We start from the raw sequence: 17557 nt of genomic DNA, 5'->3' as shown, positions 1-17557 counted from the left end.
ACCGGGAAATATATAATTAATCACAAACTGTAGAAACTTCTACGAAGAAAGGGTCCATGGGACTATGAAAGGTGGATGGTGCTATTTAATTTAATACTTCAACAACTATACGAACTTAATAAATAATATTATTCTCTATTTTACAGGTGAGGAAACTGAAGCTCAGAGAGGCTATGCAACTTGCCTAAAGTCACACAGCTAGTAATTAGGTGGAGTAGGGATTTAAATCCATGCTGGTCAGATTCCAAAACTCACACTTTTAACTGCTACACATTATTGCCTCCCCAATGGGTGAAGTGCATACATAGCCATTAATTCTAGCCCCATACATTGGGATCTGGCTTCATCTCAAATGCGTGGAGTTGCAATTGTTTCCAATTAGTTGTGGCTGTGGTTTGGTGCATTTGTTCAAAGGACGTGCGCATGCAAAGCAGAGGTCACGTGCTAGGCCTTGTGGATGTGCACAATGTATAAATAAATAATAATGGCATTCCAAAAAGGCCGGGATCCATTGGAGTCACCACATTTGTTTCCCATTAGCTTATGCTACTCAAATACAAACAGTAAAGCATGTGTTTACATTGCTTCGGATACGGAAAGCCAGGCCCCCAAAGCATTCCTCACAGGTTGTATAAAGCCGAGCATCCAAATAGTTCAACATCAGCTCTGTAAGCCTAGCTTAATAGCTTTAAAATGTAACCTGGATTCCACATATTAAAAAATGCCTAGAGAAGGCATGTGAGTAGCCAAAAGAGACAAAACTAGCTAAATCCTCAAAATATGTACCAAGTCCCATATTTTCAGTATCTATTTTGTTACTTAGCCTTTATTTTTTAAAATGCTAAAGAGCTTAAAGTCAAGAAAACTCTTAGCTGTGTAACAGCAGTAATGGAATTTTTCATTCTATCCTAACCAGCTGTCTGGAACTTTTCAAAACAAACCTGTTCCTGATGAGATAGTTTGGTTACTTAAGACACAGTTGAGGGCAAGACTGGGGAAAACAAGCAGGAGGTATCCACTGTTGTTAAGTGTCTGGTCCTGAACTCCCCCTCCCGACCCTACCTCCTGAAAGTGAAACTTTCCCCTCATCATCTGAGAAAATGGAATTAAATTGAAAGTTATCTGAAGTCAAGGCAGTCAAGACCAGTAAAAATGGGAGATGAAGCTTCTATTCATTAATGTCTTTACCTAAGTCATATTTTTCTTGAAGAATTCTAGGCTTGATGATAGAAGACATCATCATCATTATAATAATAATAATTATTATTATTATTATATTATTATTATTATTATTATTATTATTATTATTATTATTATTATTTTGGTACCAGAGATTGAACCCAGGGAAGTTTTACCACTGACCCATATCCCCAGACTTTTTTTTTTTTAATGTTTTATTTACGGACAGGATTTCACTAAGTTGCTTAGGGCCTCACTAACTAGCTGAGGTTGGCTTTGAACTTGAGATCCTCCTGACTCACCTCCCAAGTTGCTGAGATTACAGGTACGCGCCTCTACACCTGGCTAGAAGACATTATTTTAAATGAATCTTTATCACTCACTCAGTGACTTCATCATGTCCCCTCTCTGAGATTCGGTGCCCAACCCCCCATATTTGGGAAATGGGATGGCAGTCTTCTGGTTCACCAGATTGGGGGACAGGGTTTGTAGACTGTGTGAGTGAGCATATGTTCAACACTGGAACAGTGTGAAGTTCATAAGGCCCATATCTTTGCAATCAGGATAATAACAAGAGCTGCATTATTTATACCATATAGATAGATCAAGAGTTGCTGCTTTCACTGTCCTAATTTCAGCATATTTTATCTCCCTGAGAACAAGTATGTGCTTTGATCTTTGTTCTCTTGTTCAACAGGCACAAAAGACCTTTGGCCAAATTGCCTTGTCTGAGGCTGCATTGCCTTTTTGTTATCTTGCTTATGGTTTTAAGAATGTAAAACTGCTATATTCTAGAAAGCCCTCTTCTCTTACACTTTGGTTCTAATTTTCTCAAGTAATTATTCCAGGCTTTTTGTTCCCTTTTATCACACAACCCTGAGTACCTCTTCCAAGGCTGACTTGAAATGTTTCTCTTTCTAATCAAATGAAGCCAGTTACCTTTATACAAGGGTACTTTCATGAACTACAAAGATGAAAGGTCATGATGGCCATACCTAAGTAAAAAGGAAATCATCAGATTGCATTGACTTTGTTTTTAAAAAGAATGATTTGAAAAGCATTTCATAAGGATTCCAGCACATCTGGTACTAAGATGATTTGTGACCAAAGATGGTTTCAGAGGGCTCCTCCAAAGCAGTGTTAACACTGGAGAAACCTTTCTTAAAGTGTTGTCTGTAGTTCACTTGCAGTAAGATGGGAGGGCAGGTCTAGGAAAAAATGGACCAGACCTACTAAATCCAAAGCTCTGGGAGGAGGGCCAGGAAGCCTATTATTTTATTTTGTTTTATTTTATTTATTTCTGGGTGTTGGAAATCAAACCTAGGTGCTTGCTCATGCTAAGTATATGGTCTAACACTCAGCTACAACCCCGGCTCAGGGAGCCTCATTTTAAAATCGCATTCTAGGTGATTCTTAGGGAAATTGTAACTCATTCCCATGGTGGCAAATAAGTACAATATGTATATACCCTTTGCCCTAGTAATCTTACTTAGGAAATTATCCAAAATATGAATTTATGTGACTGTTCCTAATGAGCACATCTTTGTTTATAAGCAAAAGAAATGTAAATGCTCAATATTTTTAAAAGGTTAGGTGATTTTTTTTATAAATCCCTTAATAACTAGATGTTTTATCACATTTAAAATATTGTGTTTATCACATTTACTCATTACAATTCTGTGAGGCAGAAATTGTTTCTCTCATTTTACAGTTGAGAACCCTGAGCTTTAGAAAGATTAAGCAGTTTGTCTGAAAACACAAATTCATTTAAGTGGAAAAACCAGGATTTTTATGTTTTTATTAGTGCACTATAATTATACATAAATCCAGGAGTCTGTCTGATTCCAAAATCCAAGTTCAACTATGGAAATATAAGCAATTTTTCAAATATTTATTTTTAGTTTTAGGTAGATACAGTATCTTTATTTTATTTTTATGTGGTGCGGAGGATTGAACCCAGTGCCTCACAGGTGCTAGGCAAGCACTCTACCACTTGAGGCACAACCCCAGGCCCCCCAAAAAGCAATTTTTAAAACCACACATACATTATATATTAGAATTTGGAATTGGATTTCCCCCTTTATTTCTTCTTCATTCTACTTTTCTATATTATATGTTGTATTGGTCAGCTTTCTGTCACTATGACAAAACACCTGAGGTAATCAACTCATGAGGAGGAAGGATTTATTTTGGTTCATGGTGTTAGAGGTTTCTGTTTGTGTTTAGTTATCCTCATTTCCTTTTGGGTCTGTGGTTAGGCAGAACATCATGCTGGGGAGCAAAGAAAAGGGGGCCAGGGTCCCAGTACCACCTTCAAGGGCATATTGTCAGTAACCTAACTCCCTTTCATGATTCTCCACCTACTAAACATACTACCACTTCCTATAGGGCCATCTGCTTGGGACCAAGCCTTCAACATACAAGCCTTTGGGGGAACATTTAAGATCCAAACCATAACTTATATATTTAAAATATTAGATTCTAAAATAGACATTGATTGCATGTTTGGGGCAACTATGATTTCAATGGCTAAAACAGAGCTGTACTGATAGTCATGACTTCAGAAAAACACTGGAGTTTGAACAGCCTTGCATACCCCTGCTATATGGAGAGCGATGCATGGCAGATACATCAGGTTTAGAGGATGGCAGTGGGGAGAGCAGAGTAAAATAATCAGACCTGTGTTTTAATAAGATACTTGACATTGATAATCATTATTCTGAGCCTTGGCTTTTAAAAAGCTAACAGGATACTGTCTTTTGAAAATGGCAAACAGTTAATCAAAACCATTAGGCCCCTTAAGTTACCTGTTTTTGTGTGCAAAGCCCTCATAATTTTCTTTTTATAAAGTGAGAGTTCAGTCTGAAAGACATTGTAAAGAGAGAGAGGGAACAAAAAGGTTAATATTGTAAATTCTAATTAGCTGATTTGATTTCTGGGCCAAATTCCAGGCTGCACTAAATCTGCAGTTCTTACTGTCAATTCTTCCACTCTGACCCATTACCTTTCTTTCAACACTGTGGAACTTCACTCTCTTTAAGATTTTTGCATTAACAATAACTTTCTAGATTTGGATTTGGTTTGTTAATGTGTGAGGGTTAGACTCATCAGCAGCTGTGTAAAATGGTTTAAAAGTATATTATAATCCTTCTTCAATGCTGGAGTTGTCTCCAAAGTGGGAGTAATTTAAGACCTAAAGAAGGAACCTCACTGGCAAAGTTTTAAAGGTTTTTTTTTTTTTTTTAATTGCACTTTGTTTTAAACTGAGCTACCAGAGAATACTGGAGGCATTGTACTGAGGTTGGAAAATGGCCTCTCAAAGATTAGCTACAGGTCTTAGCCAGGGTCGTCTAAAAGGGTTTAGCTATTCATTCACAAGTTCTTCTATAATTAATCTGGTGTTTGGCTTTCTCTTTTTTTTTTTTTTTCATGAGATTGTGGAAGTAGCTTTTAAAGAATTTAAGATACCATGCCAGTTCATCTTGCCTCTCACTTCAGTAATACAAATTTCTTGAGTGCCTAGTATGTTCTAGACACTGCCTCAGATGTTGTGAGATTGAAACATACGGATGATGCAATTCCTGGCCAGCTCACAGTCTGGTGGTAGAGAAGTTGTATGTACAAATAAGTAAGACCAGTTTATATATAGAAAGTGGCACTTAGGTGCTAGAGATGAAAAGAGAAGTGGTGGGAGAAAAAGAGGGAGAACTGAAATGCTCATCTGCCAGGAAGACTTCATTAAGGACATGACATTTAAGGACATGGCACTTGAACTTGGCTGGAAAGGATGAAAGGCTTTCAATAGGCGGAAATGAAAAACAGCTCATAGTATGTTCTCAGGTAATGTTTACTGGATATATGAATGCAAGGGTCCAATGTGAGATGTGCTTGAGAAATAGCAAGTTCACTAATCTATACCAAATCACAAATTCCCCTTCTGATTTCAAGTAGTCCATGACATACTTAAAGGATGCATTCTTGAAAATTAACATAAAATGCTTATGTCAAAAGTAATTTTCCAAAAAAAAGTAATAGTAAGGGAGGAGATTGGGAATTTTTTAAAACTGAAATGATGTTATAGGTAGATTTACAGTTCTCAAAGAATGGTTTATGAATCCTGGGAGTCCATGAAACTCAGGGATCCAGAAGGTCAAAACTACCCACACAACAGTACTAAAAATGCCATTTGTCTTTCTTCCTGGGTTGATGTTTGCACCAGTGGTACAATAGTAAAGACAAGTTCAACTGTTTGCACCACTGTATGAGTCAAGGCAGTCACATCAAAATGTACTACTAAGTCATTATAATCTGTACTTGTGTACACTTGCAGAAAAATAAAAGGCAGTTTCACTTAAAGACATCATTGCCAAAGCTGTAAAAAAAGTTATTAACATTATCAAACTTCAACCCCTGAGTATAATTTTTAATGTCCTGTGTTATTAAATAGGAAGTGTACTTAAAGCATTTAGGCTACAAACTGTGTATGTCATTGTACATCTCAAGAAAAAGCACTTGTAAGATTATTTGAGCTGTTAGCTAAACTAGCCTCTTCTTTCACTTTGCTAGATAGGATGACTGACAAATTATGGTTATACAAACTTGAGTATTTGCTAGACATTTTCTTGGAAAGGAACAAAGACAGCCTGACAGCTCAAAGAAAATAACTGGTAGTATGTATTGCCAATGATAAAATTCCAGCTTTCAAGAGAAAACTAAAATTTTGAAAACTTGTATCTGCCACTATTATCTTTAGAGCGTCACATACTAAAAGACTTTTCTGATGAGATTGAAGGTGATACTAATGAATAGGACTTTTTGTCATATCACATAATGAAAGGTGTCAGCATTTGGAGGAACTGCTTAGCTCAGTGACCCAATATTTTCCAGATGAACCATGTGTGATGACACAAAATGAGTAAAAGGCTCATTCAAAGTTCAAAACATACTAATGGATTTTAATGTAACAGGACATGAAACATTCATCTACATGGTTTCATATTCCACATTGTGACTACTCGTTAAACTTTGTGTGTGAGAGAGAGACACATATACACACACACACACAATTATCTTAAAAGGTCATGCTACCCATTTGTGGTAGGATGGATTTTCAATGAATGTTTCATCCAAAACAATGCGTTGCAACAGATAAAATGGAGAAGCAGATCTAATAATTCAGCTCTCTTATATTAAGCGAGACATTAAGGAGATGGCAAAAATGTGAATTCCACTATTCCTAGTAATTGTTTCATGACTGGCAAATATGTGTTTTCATTTTTAAAATGGTTCTTTTACTCCATCATGGGTTTATTGTTGTGTTTAAATGAGCAATCAAATAATTTAAAAATTTCTCAGTTATAATTTCTAAGACAGCAAATGTTGATAGATAAAACTTGTATAAAAAAAATCCGTGGCCAGTACTGGGATTGTGGCTCAGTGGTAGAGCACTTACCTAGCATGTATGAGGCACTGAGTTTTATTCTCAGCACCACATATAAATAAATAAAATAAAGGTCCACTTCCAACTAATTTTTTTTAATTCCTTGGGTTTCTCCATAAAATTATGAAGAAGTCTTGAGAGGTTTAGCGTGTGGCTTGGTGGTAAAGTGTGTACTTAGCATGCATGAGGCCCTGGATTTTATCTCCAGCACCAAAACAAAGCTTGAATAAACTAAAGGAGTCCTGAGATCAAAAGGAGTGCGGTGGGGATGGAAGAATAGAAATATTTTGGATTAGACAAAAGGGAATGAAGGGAAAGGAAGAAAGATGAGAATAGGAAGGACAGTAGAATGAATTGGACATTATCACCCTATGTGCATATGTGAGTATATGACCAGTGTAACTCCACACTGTGTACAACCACAAGAATGGGGCGTTGTACTCCATGTATGTATGATATGTTAAAATGCATTCTACTGTCATGTATAACTAATAAGAACAAAAAAAGGAGTCCTGAGAATCACTAGTATAGCTTATTTTAGCCTATATTGATATGCTAAAAATTTAGATATGTAGGATGAGGGGTAGAGGAGGTCAGAGGGTGTCAGTGGAAAAGTAATAGCCTAGCAGGATAGAGATGGTGCTGAAGTAGGAGATAGTAGGTGGGTTGGCTTCTCCAACACCATTAGAGCTTATTGGTCAGGAAAGTCCTCTTTTGGACTTTTCTTTCTTTGGCTAAAAAAGAAATCACCTGCAGAGTCACATTTCTTTATGATGGGTAGCTTTTTCTGAGTAGGTCTTCATATAACAACTAAATCACAGGTGGAAAACATAAAAGTATACTTCACAGAGACAACAAGCACAGAGATAATGGAAACCACAGATACCAAGGCATGCCTGTGTAAGCAGCATTTTTCTTCTTTTGCTACCTCTTCCCCAATCACAAGAATCTCAGTGTCTGTATATCAAACCCCTTTTGTTGGCTATCATTTTAAAAATAAGGGATGGGACTGAGATTCTGGACTAGAAATGGATGATGGAGCAGAAGCTGGAGCAGGAGCAGAAGATATTAAAATGAAGTCATTGAGAAAGATGGTGGAGAAAAGTGAAATGGGATCTGACAGCTGGCTTCAGGGACCATTTATGCTGCAGACTGCGTCTTGGCCAGTGGAGAGACTTTTGGGTAGTGAGTGTCCCATAAAATGAGGAAGGCATTATCCATATGACTGAAGAGCCAGACACTGAAGAGGAAAATGAATATGCCACTTAGTGAACAGTGAGCACAATACAGTGGAATTTAATTAAAAGCATCTTCCTAAAATCATGGGAGAGGGAGATATTTAAGTTTTTGAGTGATCTAAAAGGGTACTGCTGCTCTCTTCATTTAGTGAGAAGCATTTCCAATTTTTATTTAGTGAATGTAGATATGGTCCTGGGAGGTTTTGTAGGGATCTTTTCTGATTTTGGTGTCCCCCTAGCCTATCATGTCTTAAGTTCTCCATCAGTGTGTTCCACCATGGAGACATTTAGGAACTTAGGAACCATAGTCTATAAAGGTCTAATGCAATATATACTCTGGCGTGATTTAACTGGAGATAAGGAGAATTTTATCAAATGCTGTAGAAAGGTCTATAGGTATGAACTCTAAGGAGGATAAACAACTTATACCTATTTAAGTTTGAAATGATTCTTAAACACTTGTGTGTAATTCATTCCCACTTGAATGCCTCCTGTTAATAATACACTTGTTCTAGACCTACCGGAGAAATATGAAGAAGAGCTACATTTCTGGCTATTTTCTTTCAGCTCCTGAGAACCATGTCTGTGCCCAAAGGAAGAGTTGTGGATCAAAACATTGATGAGGAAGAACTTGAAAGTGGAGACTGTGGCGACGATGAAGATGAGTGCATTGGAAGCTCTGGTGACGGGATGATGAAAGTGAAAAATCAACTCCGCTTCCTTGCAGGTAACCATTTTGTGCTAGCTCAGAGCTGGACTAAAAGGGTGATGCTCAAAAAATAAAAATCAACTGAGCTGGGCCTAGTGACACACACTTGTGATCCCAGATACTCAGGAGGGATGCGGCAGAATGGGCACCTGAACGGCTTTGTAAAAGCCTGCATCAAAATAAAAATTAAGTGGCTTAGCGGTACAGTGCTCGCCTAGCACGTGCAAGGCCCTGGGTTCCATCCTAAGCACCACATAAAAACAAGTAAATAAAGGTATTGTGTCCAACTACAACTAAAAGATAAATATTTTTAAAATAATAAAAATAAATAAATAAAATTAAAGAGGATGTAGGTCAGTGGTACAATGCTTGCCTCACATGTACAAGGCCCTGGGTTCCATCCCCAATAGCAAAAAAAAAGAACAGACTGCACTCTATATTGTATACTGTCCCTAAATTTCCTGCAACACATAATCCATCAACTCTTCTAGGAAAGACTATATTCTCAAAAAGTAAAATTTTCAGGAAGCCTTATTTTTCACCCATGGTCTCAGGTAAGTTAAATAGGTAACCCTGTTTTTCATTATCTAAACTGAACTGACTTCATCAATTGGCTCCATTTCTCAGTGGAGATTTTCTTGATTCTTCTCAGTTACAAAATGAAATGCAACTTTGGAAGTCTTATGAAAACTAATGATGACTCTCTTGTCTATTTTCTTTTCCCACACACAGTCCAACATAGATAGACAAAGATACCATACTACACAATTACATAAAAACAATACCAATAGAAAATATAACATAAGGCTGCTGGGGTCGAGAAGGTAGAACAACAAAAAAAAAACCCTTCCATTTGAGTTATGCATCACAGTTTATAAAGTCCTTTCACATAAATAGCTGTTCTTCCATTTTACAGGTTAAAAAAAAAACTGGAGCTCAGAGAAGGAATGAGATTTCTCTAAATGGAAGAATTAGGAATTTAACTGGGTTCTCTTTCCTCTGCAGTGTACAACCTTCTCCCTGAACCCCTATTTCTCATGTCCTCTGAGACTACATGCTCCTTATCCCCTTGCAGCCTCTTTCCTTCACTAGCTCTTCTTTCTAATCCCACCCTGAAACTGGCTGTCATCCAGAAGTCTCTTCTTAAGCCTCTGGCTTTTCCTTTCCATTATTTATTGTCCCTTATCCATTCTCCATATTTCAACTATTTTTTATAATTTTAAGTTATTATTTTTATTGGGATAAATAAACAATTAACAATAAATATACCCTCTGAACAAACTCTTCTTTTCTTTCTTTTATTTTTTTTTTTTTTTTGGTACTGGGGATTGAACCCAGAGGCACTTCACCACTGAGTCACATTCCCAGCCTTCTTTTTCTTTTCTTTTTTTTTTATTTTTGAATTGAGACAGGGTCTCTCTAAATTGCTTAGGGCCTTGCTAAGTTGCTGAGGCTGGCCTTGAACTTGCAATTCTTCTGCCTCAGCCTCCCAAGTCACTGGGATTACAGGCATATGCCACTAAGCAGGGCCCCTCTTGAAAAACTTTTAAGTGTACAGTACAATATTGTTAATTATATCCACATTTTTTCTACAGCAGGTTTCTAGAACTTTTTCATCTAGTGCAACTAAAGCTCTCTATACCCAATAAACAGCACTAATGCATTCCCCCAGCCTGTCAATTACTGTTTTAATTTCAATTTCTATGAATTTGATGGCTTTAGGTACCTCATGTAAAGTGAATTTTTTATTATTGGCTTATTTCATTTAATATAACGTCTTCATGCTTTCTTCATGTATAACACGACAGGATTTCCTTCAATTTTTAAGGCTGGATATTATTCCATTGTATGTATATACCATAGTTTCATCCATTTATCCATCAGTGGACATTTAGAGAAAAATGCTAAACCTACATTTTCCCACCTCTTGGCTATTTTGGATATTGTTACATTGAACTATATTGAACTATTATACCACTATGGAGATAACTTATAAAATCATTACCTCCAGTCTCAACTGCTCTCCTGAGCTACCATCCCACATGTGTAGCTGCTTATTAATCAGTTCTATCTGCCTTCACCACCATCATCCCCATCTGGGTGTGTCAGAAGTCAGATTTGCCAACTGACCATCTCAAACTGGTTCTCCCTTAATGCCCTTATTTTTCTAGTGCTACCATCATTCCCTCAGTCATTGGGGCTTAAACTAAAGCCATCTTTGATTCTTTCTTCTCCCTTGCCTCTCATATGCAAGTGGGCTCCAAATCCCTGTTGATTCTTTGTCTTTTTTTCCTGCTTCTATTACTGCTTCCCTTCCATCCCCTCCTCCAGCTCTCCTGCATATGCTATTGCAATCACATCCTAAGTGGTCTCTAGGTTTCCAAAGTAAGGCAGGAGTATTTGAGAGCCTTAGGCTAGCAGATTAGAGAACAAAGAACCAGGGACCCAGGCAAAAGATTCCATCAATTCATCATGCACAGATGCCAGGTTAATCTTTCTAAAGCATCTCATACCTCTCCCTAGCTCAGCTGCCTTCATCCTGTCCCCATTGCCTTGAGGATAAAGCTCAGATCCTTAGAAGAGTTCTGAGAGAGGCTTCTGCTCTAGCCTAAACTATGCTTCTGGCTTTATTTGCTACTATTAACCCCACAGGAACCTTCCACTTTGGTAAAAAACATCTGTATTTGTGGTCCATGAACTCCATAAATATACTGTTCTGTTTTCTATGTTCATACCATAGAACATGTTTATTTCTGTGTAGATATGCTTTTCTTCCTTATTAAATCATACCTGCCCCTCAAAGTGCAATTCAAGCATGATGCAAGAAAAAAATGACTTTGAGGGTAGAGCAAACCTGACTCTACTTCTTATGAGCTGGCATTACCTGGGACAAGGTCTCCATTTCTTCCTACAGCAAATAGGGATCATAACCTCAGTTTCATAGGACTCTTGCAACATTAAATCAAGGGGGATATTTTATGAAGCATATATTCTAGTATCTAGGTGCCCCATACGTGTTAGTTCCCTGCTGTGAAATCTTTTACAACCAACTAAGTCCATAGTTATCACTGTTCTCTGAATTACTAAACAATTTTTGCCACTGCTTTCAAGAAATGGGCTGCAGTAGCTGCAAGGTTCCATGGAACATAAAATGAGCAGCCAAATCCTAACATCCTATTAGAAGTTCATAACAATCGTGTAGTAAGTGACCAATTAAATAAACACAAATGTAAAAGTAATAGAAGCTAATGTTTATCGGTCACTTACTACAATCCAAATATTGTTCCAGAATTTTATATACATTGTCTCTCATGTCATATTGTCTCTTATTTCACAACACAACTCTGAGCTGGAGTTATTCTTCTCACTTTACAAATGAGAAAACTGATACTGGATGTGGTAGAGAGAGTGACTTACGTAAGATCATGCAGTCACTAAGGGCATGTTCAGAGCCAGGCAGTCAGGTTTCAGAGGCTACTTCTTGAGTGAGTCTCCTCTGACTCTTATTTTTCTCTGCTCATCAATACAGTCATAAGAAGACTGAAGTCAGTTTTATATTTTGGTGCAGCTTAATCTTCCTTAATCTGAAAATCTTAAATGCAAACTGTAATGAAATCCAAAACTTTTTGAATGCTTACATGAAGCTCAAATTTTTTTGGGGGGGGATTTTGGAGCATTTTATTTTTTACCATGTTTTTTTTTATTGATACATTATAGTTGTACACAATTATTGGATTTGTTGTTATATATTCATACATGAACATAATATAACAATATAAGTTAGCCAATATCACTTCCCAACATTTCAGATTTTGGATTTTTGGATTAGGAATGCTCAACTGGTAAATTATTATAAATATTTCAAAATAAAAAAAAAAAACCTCCAAAATCTGGAACACTTCTGGTCCCTATCATTTTTATAAGGGGTGCTCAATCTATACTTGGAAAAGCTTATGGTCATCTAAAGGTTGCCCAGATGATTCACCAAAGTATTAACTAGTCCCTATGGCACAACACTGTTCATAATTCTCCAGAAAAGTCCCTGCTTATTCCTACTCATGATTTCCTGCCTATGAGTCACATCCTTATTCATTTCAAAATAGTACTCCACAATTCCATTGTGATTTAACTTTTTTAAACAGTATTTGGTGTGGGACCTTTTCAGGGTACTTTTCAAAATCTTTATAGATTACATCCTTAGTTTACCTTTGTCCACATGCACAATTGATCCTCTCAAAGAATTATAGTCAATTTGTTAGGCACAATTAACCCTAAGTACTTTATAAACTATAAAAACTCTACAAGAGATAGTTAATTTAATTTATAGGAAAAAATTATGCCTTGACTCCAATACATTACATTTGTGTAACTTGATCAGTGATCCTACCAGCCTGAAGTTCCTTGGGTCCCCTTTAAAGTGCTTCTCAGAGAGAACAGACTCATTGCCAATCCGCCAGGCGTATGGCATAACAGTTACTTGGAATGACAGGATATACACTTTGGTCAGCTGTTACATAATTTTAACCAGAATCTGGGTAGATGCCATCTGGTCCTGGTGATTCATCAACATCCATTTATTTAGTCAACTTGACTTGGAACATCATGTGCATTTACCCCCAATTTCATTTAGTACTCCAAATTACCTCCTCCAAAAGACAGCTTGTGAATAAAGAGTATGTATGGCTCAGATGATGTTCAGATTCTCATATCTCCATTTGGTCTGTGGACAGGCCTTTTGCACCATGATCAGTAAATGATCCTATTGACTGGCTTCCCTGGCTCATTTCTTTCCTTTTGTTTTCTGATGCACTAAATGAAGTACAGGACACCATGGTTCTATTTTTGGCTTTGCTTCTAACTCCAGTGTGCCTTAGGGCAAGCTCCTTCCACATTTTAGAAGTTAGTTTCTCCATTTGTAAAATAAAGGGAATGTCCAGACAATGCTTAATGCCTGCAGCCTACTCAAGTGCCAGCAGTATGAGATTTTGTTCATTTCTTTGGCTTTGGTCTCTGGCAAGGTACTTATCAGAGTCTTTGGGGGATATGTTTTGTATTTTCATCTAATCATGCAATTTACTTGTTCCCTTCTCCTAAGCTATATTTCCACTTAGAAAAGACCTCATTTTACCTATTCTAACCCTCCTGACTTTTCCAATCTGTCAAGCCAGGCTTCTTACCAAGGGCTACCCACACCTCAGAATACTAGGGTAATATTTACTTTTAAAACTCTTCATCCCAGCTGGCTGTGTTGGTGCACGCCTGTAATCCCAGCGGCTTGGGAAACTGAGGCAAGAGAATTGCAAGTTCAAAGCCAGCCTCAGCAAAAGCAAGCCCTAAGCAACTCAGTGAGATCCTTCTCTAAATAAAATACAAAATAGGGCTGGGGATGTGGCTCGGGAGTGGAGTGCCCCCAAGTTCAATCCCTGGTACAAAAAGAGAGAGAGAGAGAGAGAGAGAGAGAGAGAGAGAAATTTCTTTATTCCAATGTTCTTTTTATGTAATTCTTATTTCTAAATTGAAAATAGAATTCTTGGGGCTTCTCTTTTCTATTTGTTGAATTTAATTATGGGTGAGATGACCATTATATGATATCTTACCCATGGTTACATCTTCGCCATTAACTTTGATTTCTCAGAACCAAGTGTGGTGCGTTTTTCCTTCTGAAGGGTGTCATAGTCCATTTGTGCTGTTATAAAAATACCTTAGACTGAGTAATTTACAAATAGTAGAAATCAATTTCTCAAAGTATTGATAGCTGGGAAGTTGAAGATCAAGGTGCCAGCATTTGGCATCTGATAAATGCCTTCTCAGTGCCTTCTCACATGACAGAGATGCTATATCCTTACATGGCAGAAGGCAGAAAGGCAAAAATGGACACATGCTGTGTCCTCATCTGACACAAGAAATAGGACAAAAATGGGCCTACCTAGTACTCTTCAGGCCTTTTATAAAGAAAGGACTAATCAACTCCTAACTCACCCCCACCCTGCTTAAATACTGTTGCATTGGGGATTCAATTTTAGCAGAAATTTTGGAGAAAACAACAAGCATTCAAACCATAGCAGTGGGTTACTTAATCTCTCTTGGCCTGCTTTCTCATCTAAAAAAGTGAGACAATAGTATTTCCTATTTCCTATTGTTATGGAGATTAAATAAAATAATACATGAAATTCATCCATCACAGTGCCTGGCACCTAGCTAGCACTCAAAAAAATGGTATCTGCTATCAAAGTTACTGGTCTATTGTTGCTGCTGCTAATGACTCACAGAAGCTCAAGGAGCCTATGGATGTAAATAGAACTGTCTTGGTGTTCTTATGAGACCCATGAAAGGCAAATAAAACCAAGAAACCAACATTCAGCACTATCCCCTTACCTTTTAACTGGGATCCATGGACTAGCATTATTTGTATCATTTGGGGGCTTGTTTAAAATGCAGAATCTCAGGTCCTACCTCAAGATCTACTTAAGGCCATGTTAACAAGATCCCTAGGTGATCTATTCATAGCCCTTACCAACTTCTAATTGAATACCTGTGACACTTGAGCTTAATACTTCAGGCATCTAAGAAGCCACTAAGCTGCCCAGTAGTGTGTTCAATATTTTAGGAAATATAAAAGGACTGCAAGACTCAGTTATCTATGTGATTGATTAGGACATTTTAGCTCCAATTCTGTTATATGTACTAGCAGTAGGACCTTGAGTGAGTTATTTAGCTGCTCTGAACCTCAATTTCTTCAGCTGTAAAATGGGTCATTAATCACCCTTGTTTTTTTATGTTTCAATAAGTTATTGTGAAAATCAAATGTGATAATGAGTGTGAAAGTACTTTTTACTTGCTAAGCTCTACAAATATTTAAAACAATCCAGAAAAGTACTATTATTCTAAAATCTCTGGTAGTTCTTTAGTTTTCTCAACATCCATAGTTCATATGTTTTATGCAGAAATTGAATTGGGCCTGTGAGTTTGTGTACTCATATGTAGACAGACTCCACTCCTGAAATAGATCTTCATCCACAATGAACCTGGCATAATAAGCTATTTTTCTTTCTTTTTCCTTTTTTTCTTGCCCCCCCCTTTTTTTCTAGACTGCCTGCAGCAGTGTTATTAGTTAATGACTTTCTCAGAGCTCTTATTGTAAGCTTTTTGGGAAGCTTGTTACCCCCAGTGGTCTGCCTGGGACCAATCCCTGAGAAACTCTGGCCAAGTGTTGCTGGCCAAGATGTGATGACTCAGCATCTTGAGTATCTGTTCCCTCTCACTAAGTCCCCACTCTTACCTGAACAGAAACACACACACACACACACACACACACACACACACACACACACACTTGTTGGAAACACAATTGGAACATACTCACAAAGCAACTTCTAGCAAGAAACATCAGTCACAGAGACATCTGCATTCCCTTTCCCCCAACTTTGTCTTCCTTAACCCTTTTTTTGCTCAAGCTTACTCTACTCTGTGCATATAGCCAGAACATTCTGGTGAACTTAATGTCTTTATAACTGTACATTGTAGAAAAAAGATAATCTTGCCTGAAGCTAGCCAACGACAGGGTAGAGTGATCATGGATACTGCGAGGGCCTATTTCTTTGAACAAAGAAAGTGGAAATGGATTGCAGGCAATAGAAATATTTCCTGTTGCTACATGACAGTAAAAGGGGCTTGAGCTAGTTGGTGGTGATCTGGAGAGTAGAGCTCATGATCACATCTTGGGTTAAAGGTTTAAACCAATATTAATACTAATTGGCTATTTTTTGTCCATGGTAAATAAATCCTTCTTATGGACATGCTTGCCCTGGAGAAACATTCAGTGTCTCAAATGTCAGTGAAGGGACTGCAAAGAGAAACCCTGCTACTTATTCTTTTTTTTTTCCTTTTTTTTATTATTGGTTGTTCAAAACATTAGAGGATAGGAAAGGTAGCAGAATACAACAGTCACTAGTATGGCAATATGCTACTTATTCTTGATCTGGTGTTCAAAGTGAAGGTGAAACCCAGGCCTAGGCTAGTCCCTTTTGCCATTCTTTTCTGTCATCTCCAAGTACTATGGAGGAAAGCAGTAACCTGCCCCTTGTAGATCACTTATTTGCATCACTATTGTGGAGGAAGCCATTAAAATTTCACATCTGTGGGCCCCATGACTTTCTGTAACAGATATTCCCTCTTTAGTTGCTTTACAATCTAAAGGCAAAATAACAATAACTCCAAAGAACAGAAATTAGGATTTTTTTTTGTATCAGTGATTGAACCCAGGGGTGCTTAACCACTGAGCCATATCCTCAACCATTTTTATTTTTTATTTTGAAACATAGTCTTTCTAAGTCCTTAGGGCCTTGCTAAACTGCTGAGACTGGCTTTAAACTTGTGAGGCTCCTGCCTCAGGCTCCTGAGTTGCTGGGATTACAGGCTTACACCAACGTAGCCTGGCAGGAAATATTTTTAAAGCCATTCTTTGTTCTTTTTTATTTATTTATTTTAAAAATTTGTACTGGATTATGTATAACCATATAACCCTATTGCTAAAAATCCTGTGTACATAGAAGAGGCAAAAGACACTTCATGGGCTTAACTGTTCTATTAAATTGTTAAGTCTCAAATTCTCATAAATGGGAGTTGGTAATCACCATGTATTAATAAATTCATTAATGGGTTGATCTGGTGAAGAGGTAAAACTAATGGAGGAAATCTATAATAGCCTTTTCATCATGGTGACATCTGCAGAATATTCACCATTTAAAATAAATTATGATGCTTGCAAAAGAATGGGTAGAAAGGCTGTAGGGGAATGATATGTCCTAGGGTTTTCTATAGGAAAGATGTTGAGGCCTGTGCAGAGCTCAAAATACATTAGATAAAGTAATATATCTATTTATACTTCCTTGTTGATAACAAGTCTAGGAATCAATTATGTCTATTCTCCCAAAATGTGCTCTAGAGTTTGAACAAACACAATTCTACTTTCTTGCACTCTTTGGAAACCCA

The 17557-nt window shown here is 37.3% G+C and overlaps 1 protein-coding gene across 1 annotated transcript in view; it reads left to right on the top strand.

Annotated features, from left to right (window-relative positions):
- The window catches only part of GPC3 (glypican 3), a 402701-nt gene that overhangs the window by 343538 nt on the left and 41606 nt on the right, over nt 1-17557 (top strand). The window contains exon 7 of the mRNA XM_081277492.1: nt 8425-8584. Coding sequence (XP_081133618.1) covers nt 8425-8584 — 160 coding nt within the window. The remainder of the gene's footprint in view (nt 1-8424; nt 8585-17557) is intronic.

Source organism: Spermophilus citellus, assembly GCF_964194105.1.
Source record: "Spermophilus citellus genome assembly, chromosome: X".
Taxonomy (NCBI): Eukaryota; Metazoa; Chordata; class Mammalia; order Rodentia; family Sciuridae; genus Spermophilus; species Spermophilus citellus.
This window is presented reverse-complemented; position numbering and strand designations above follow the sequence as displayed.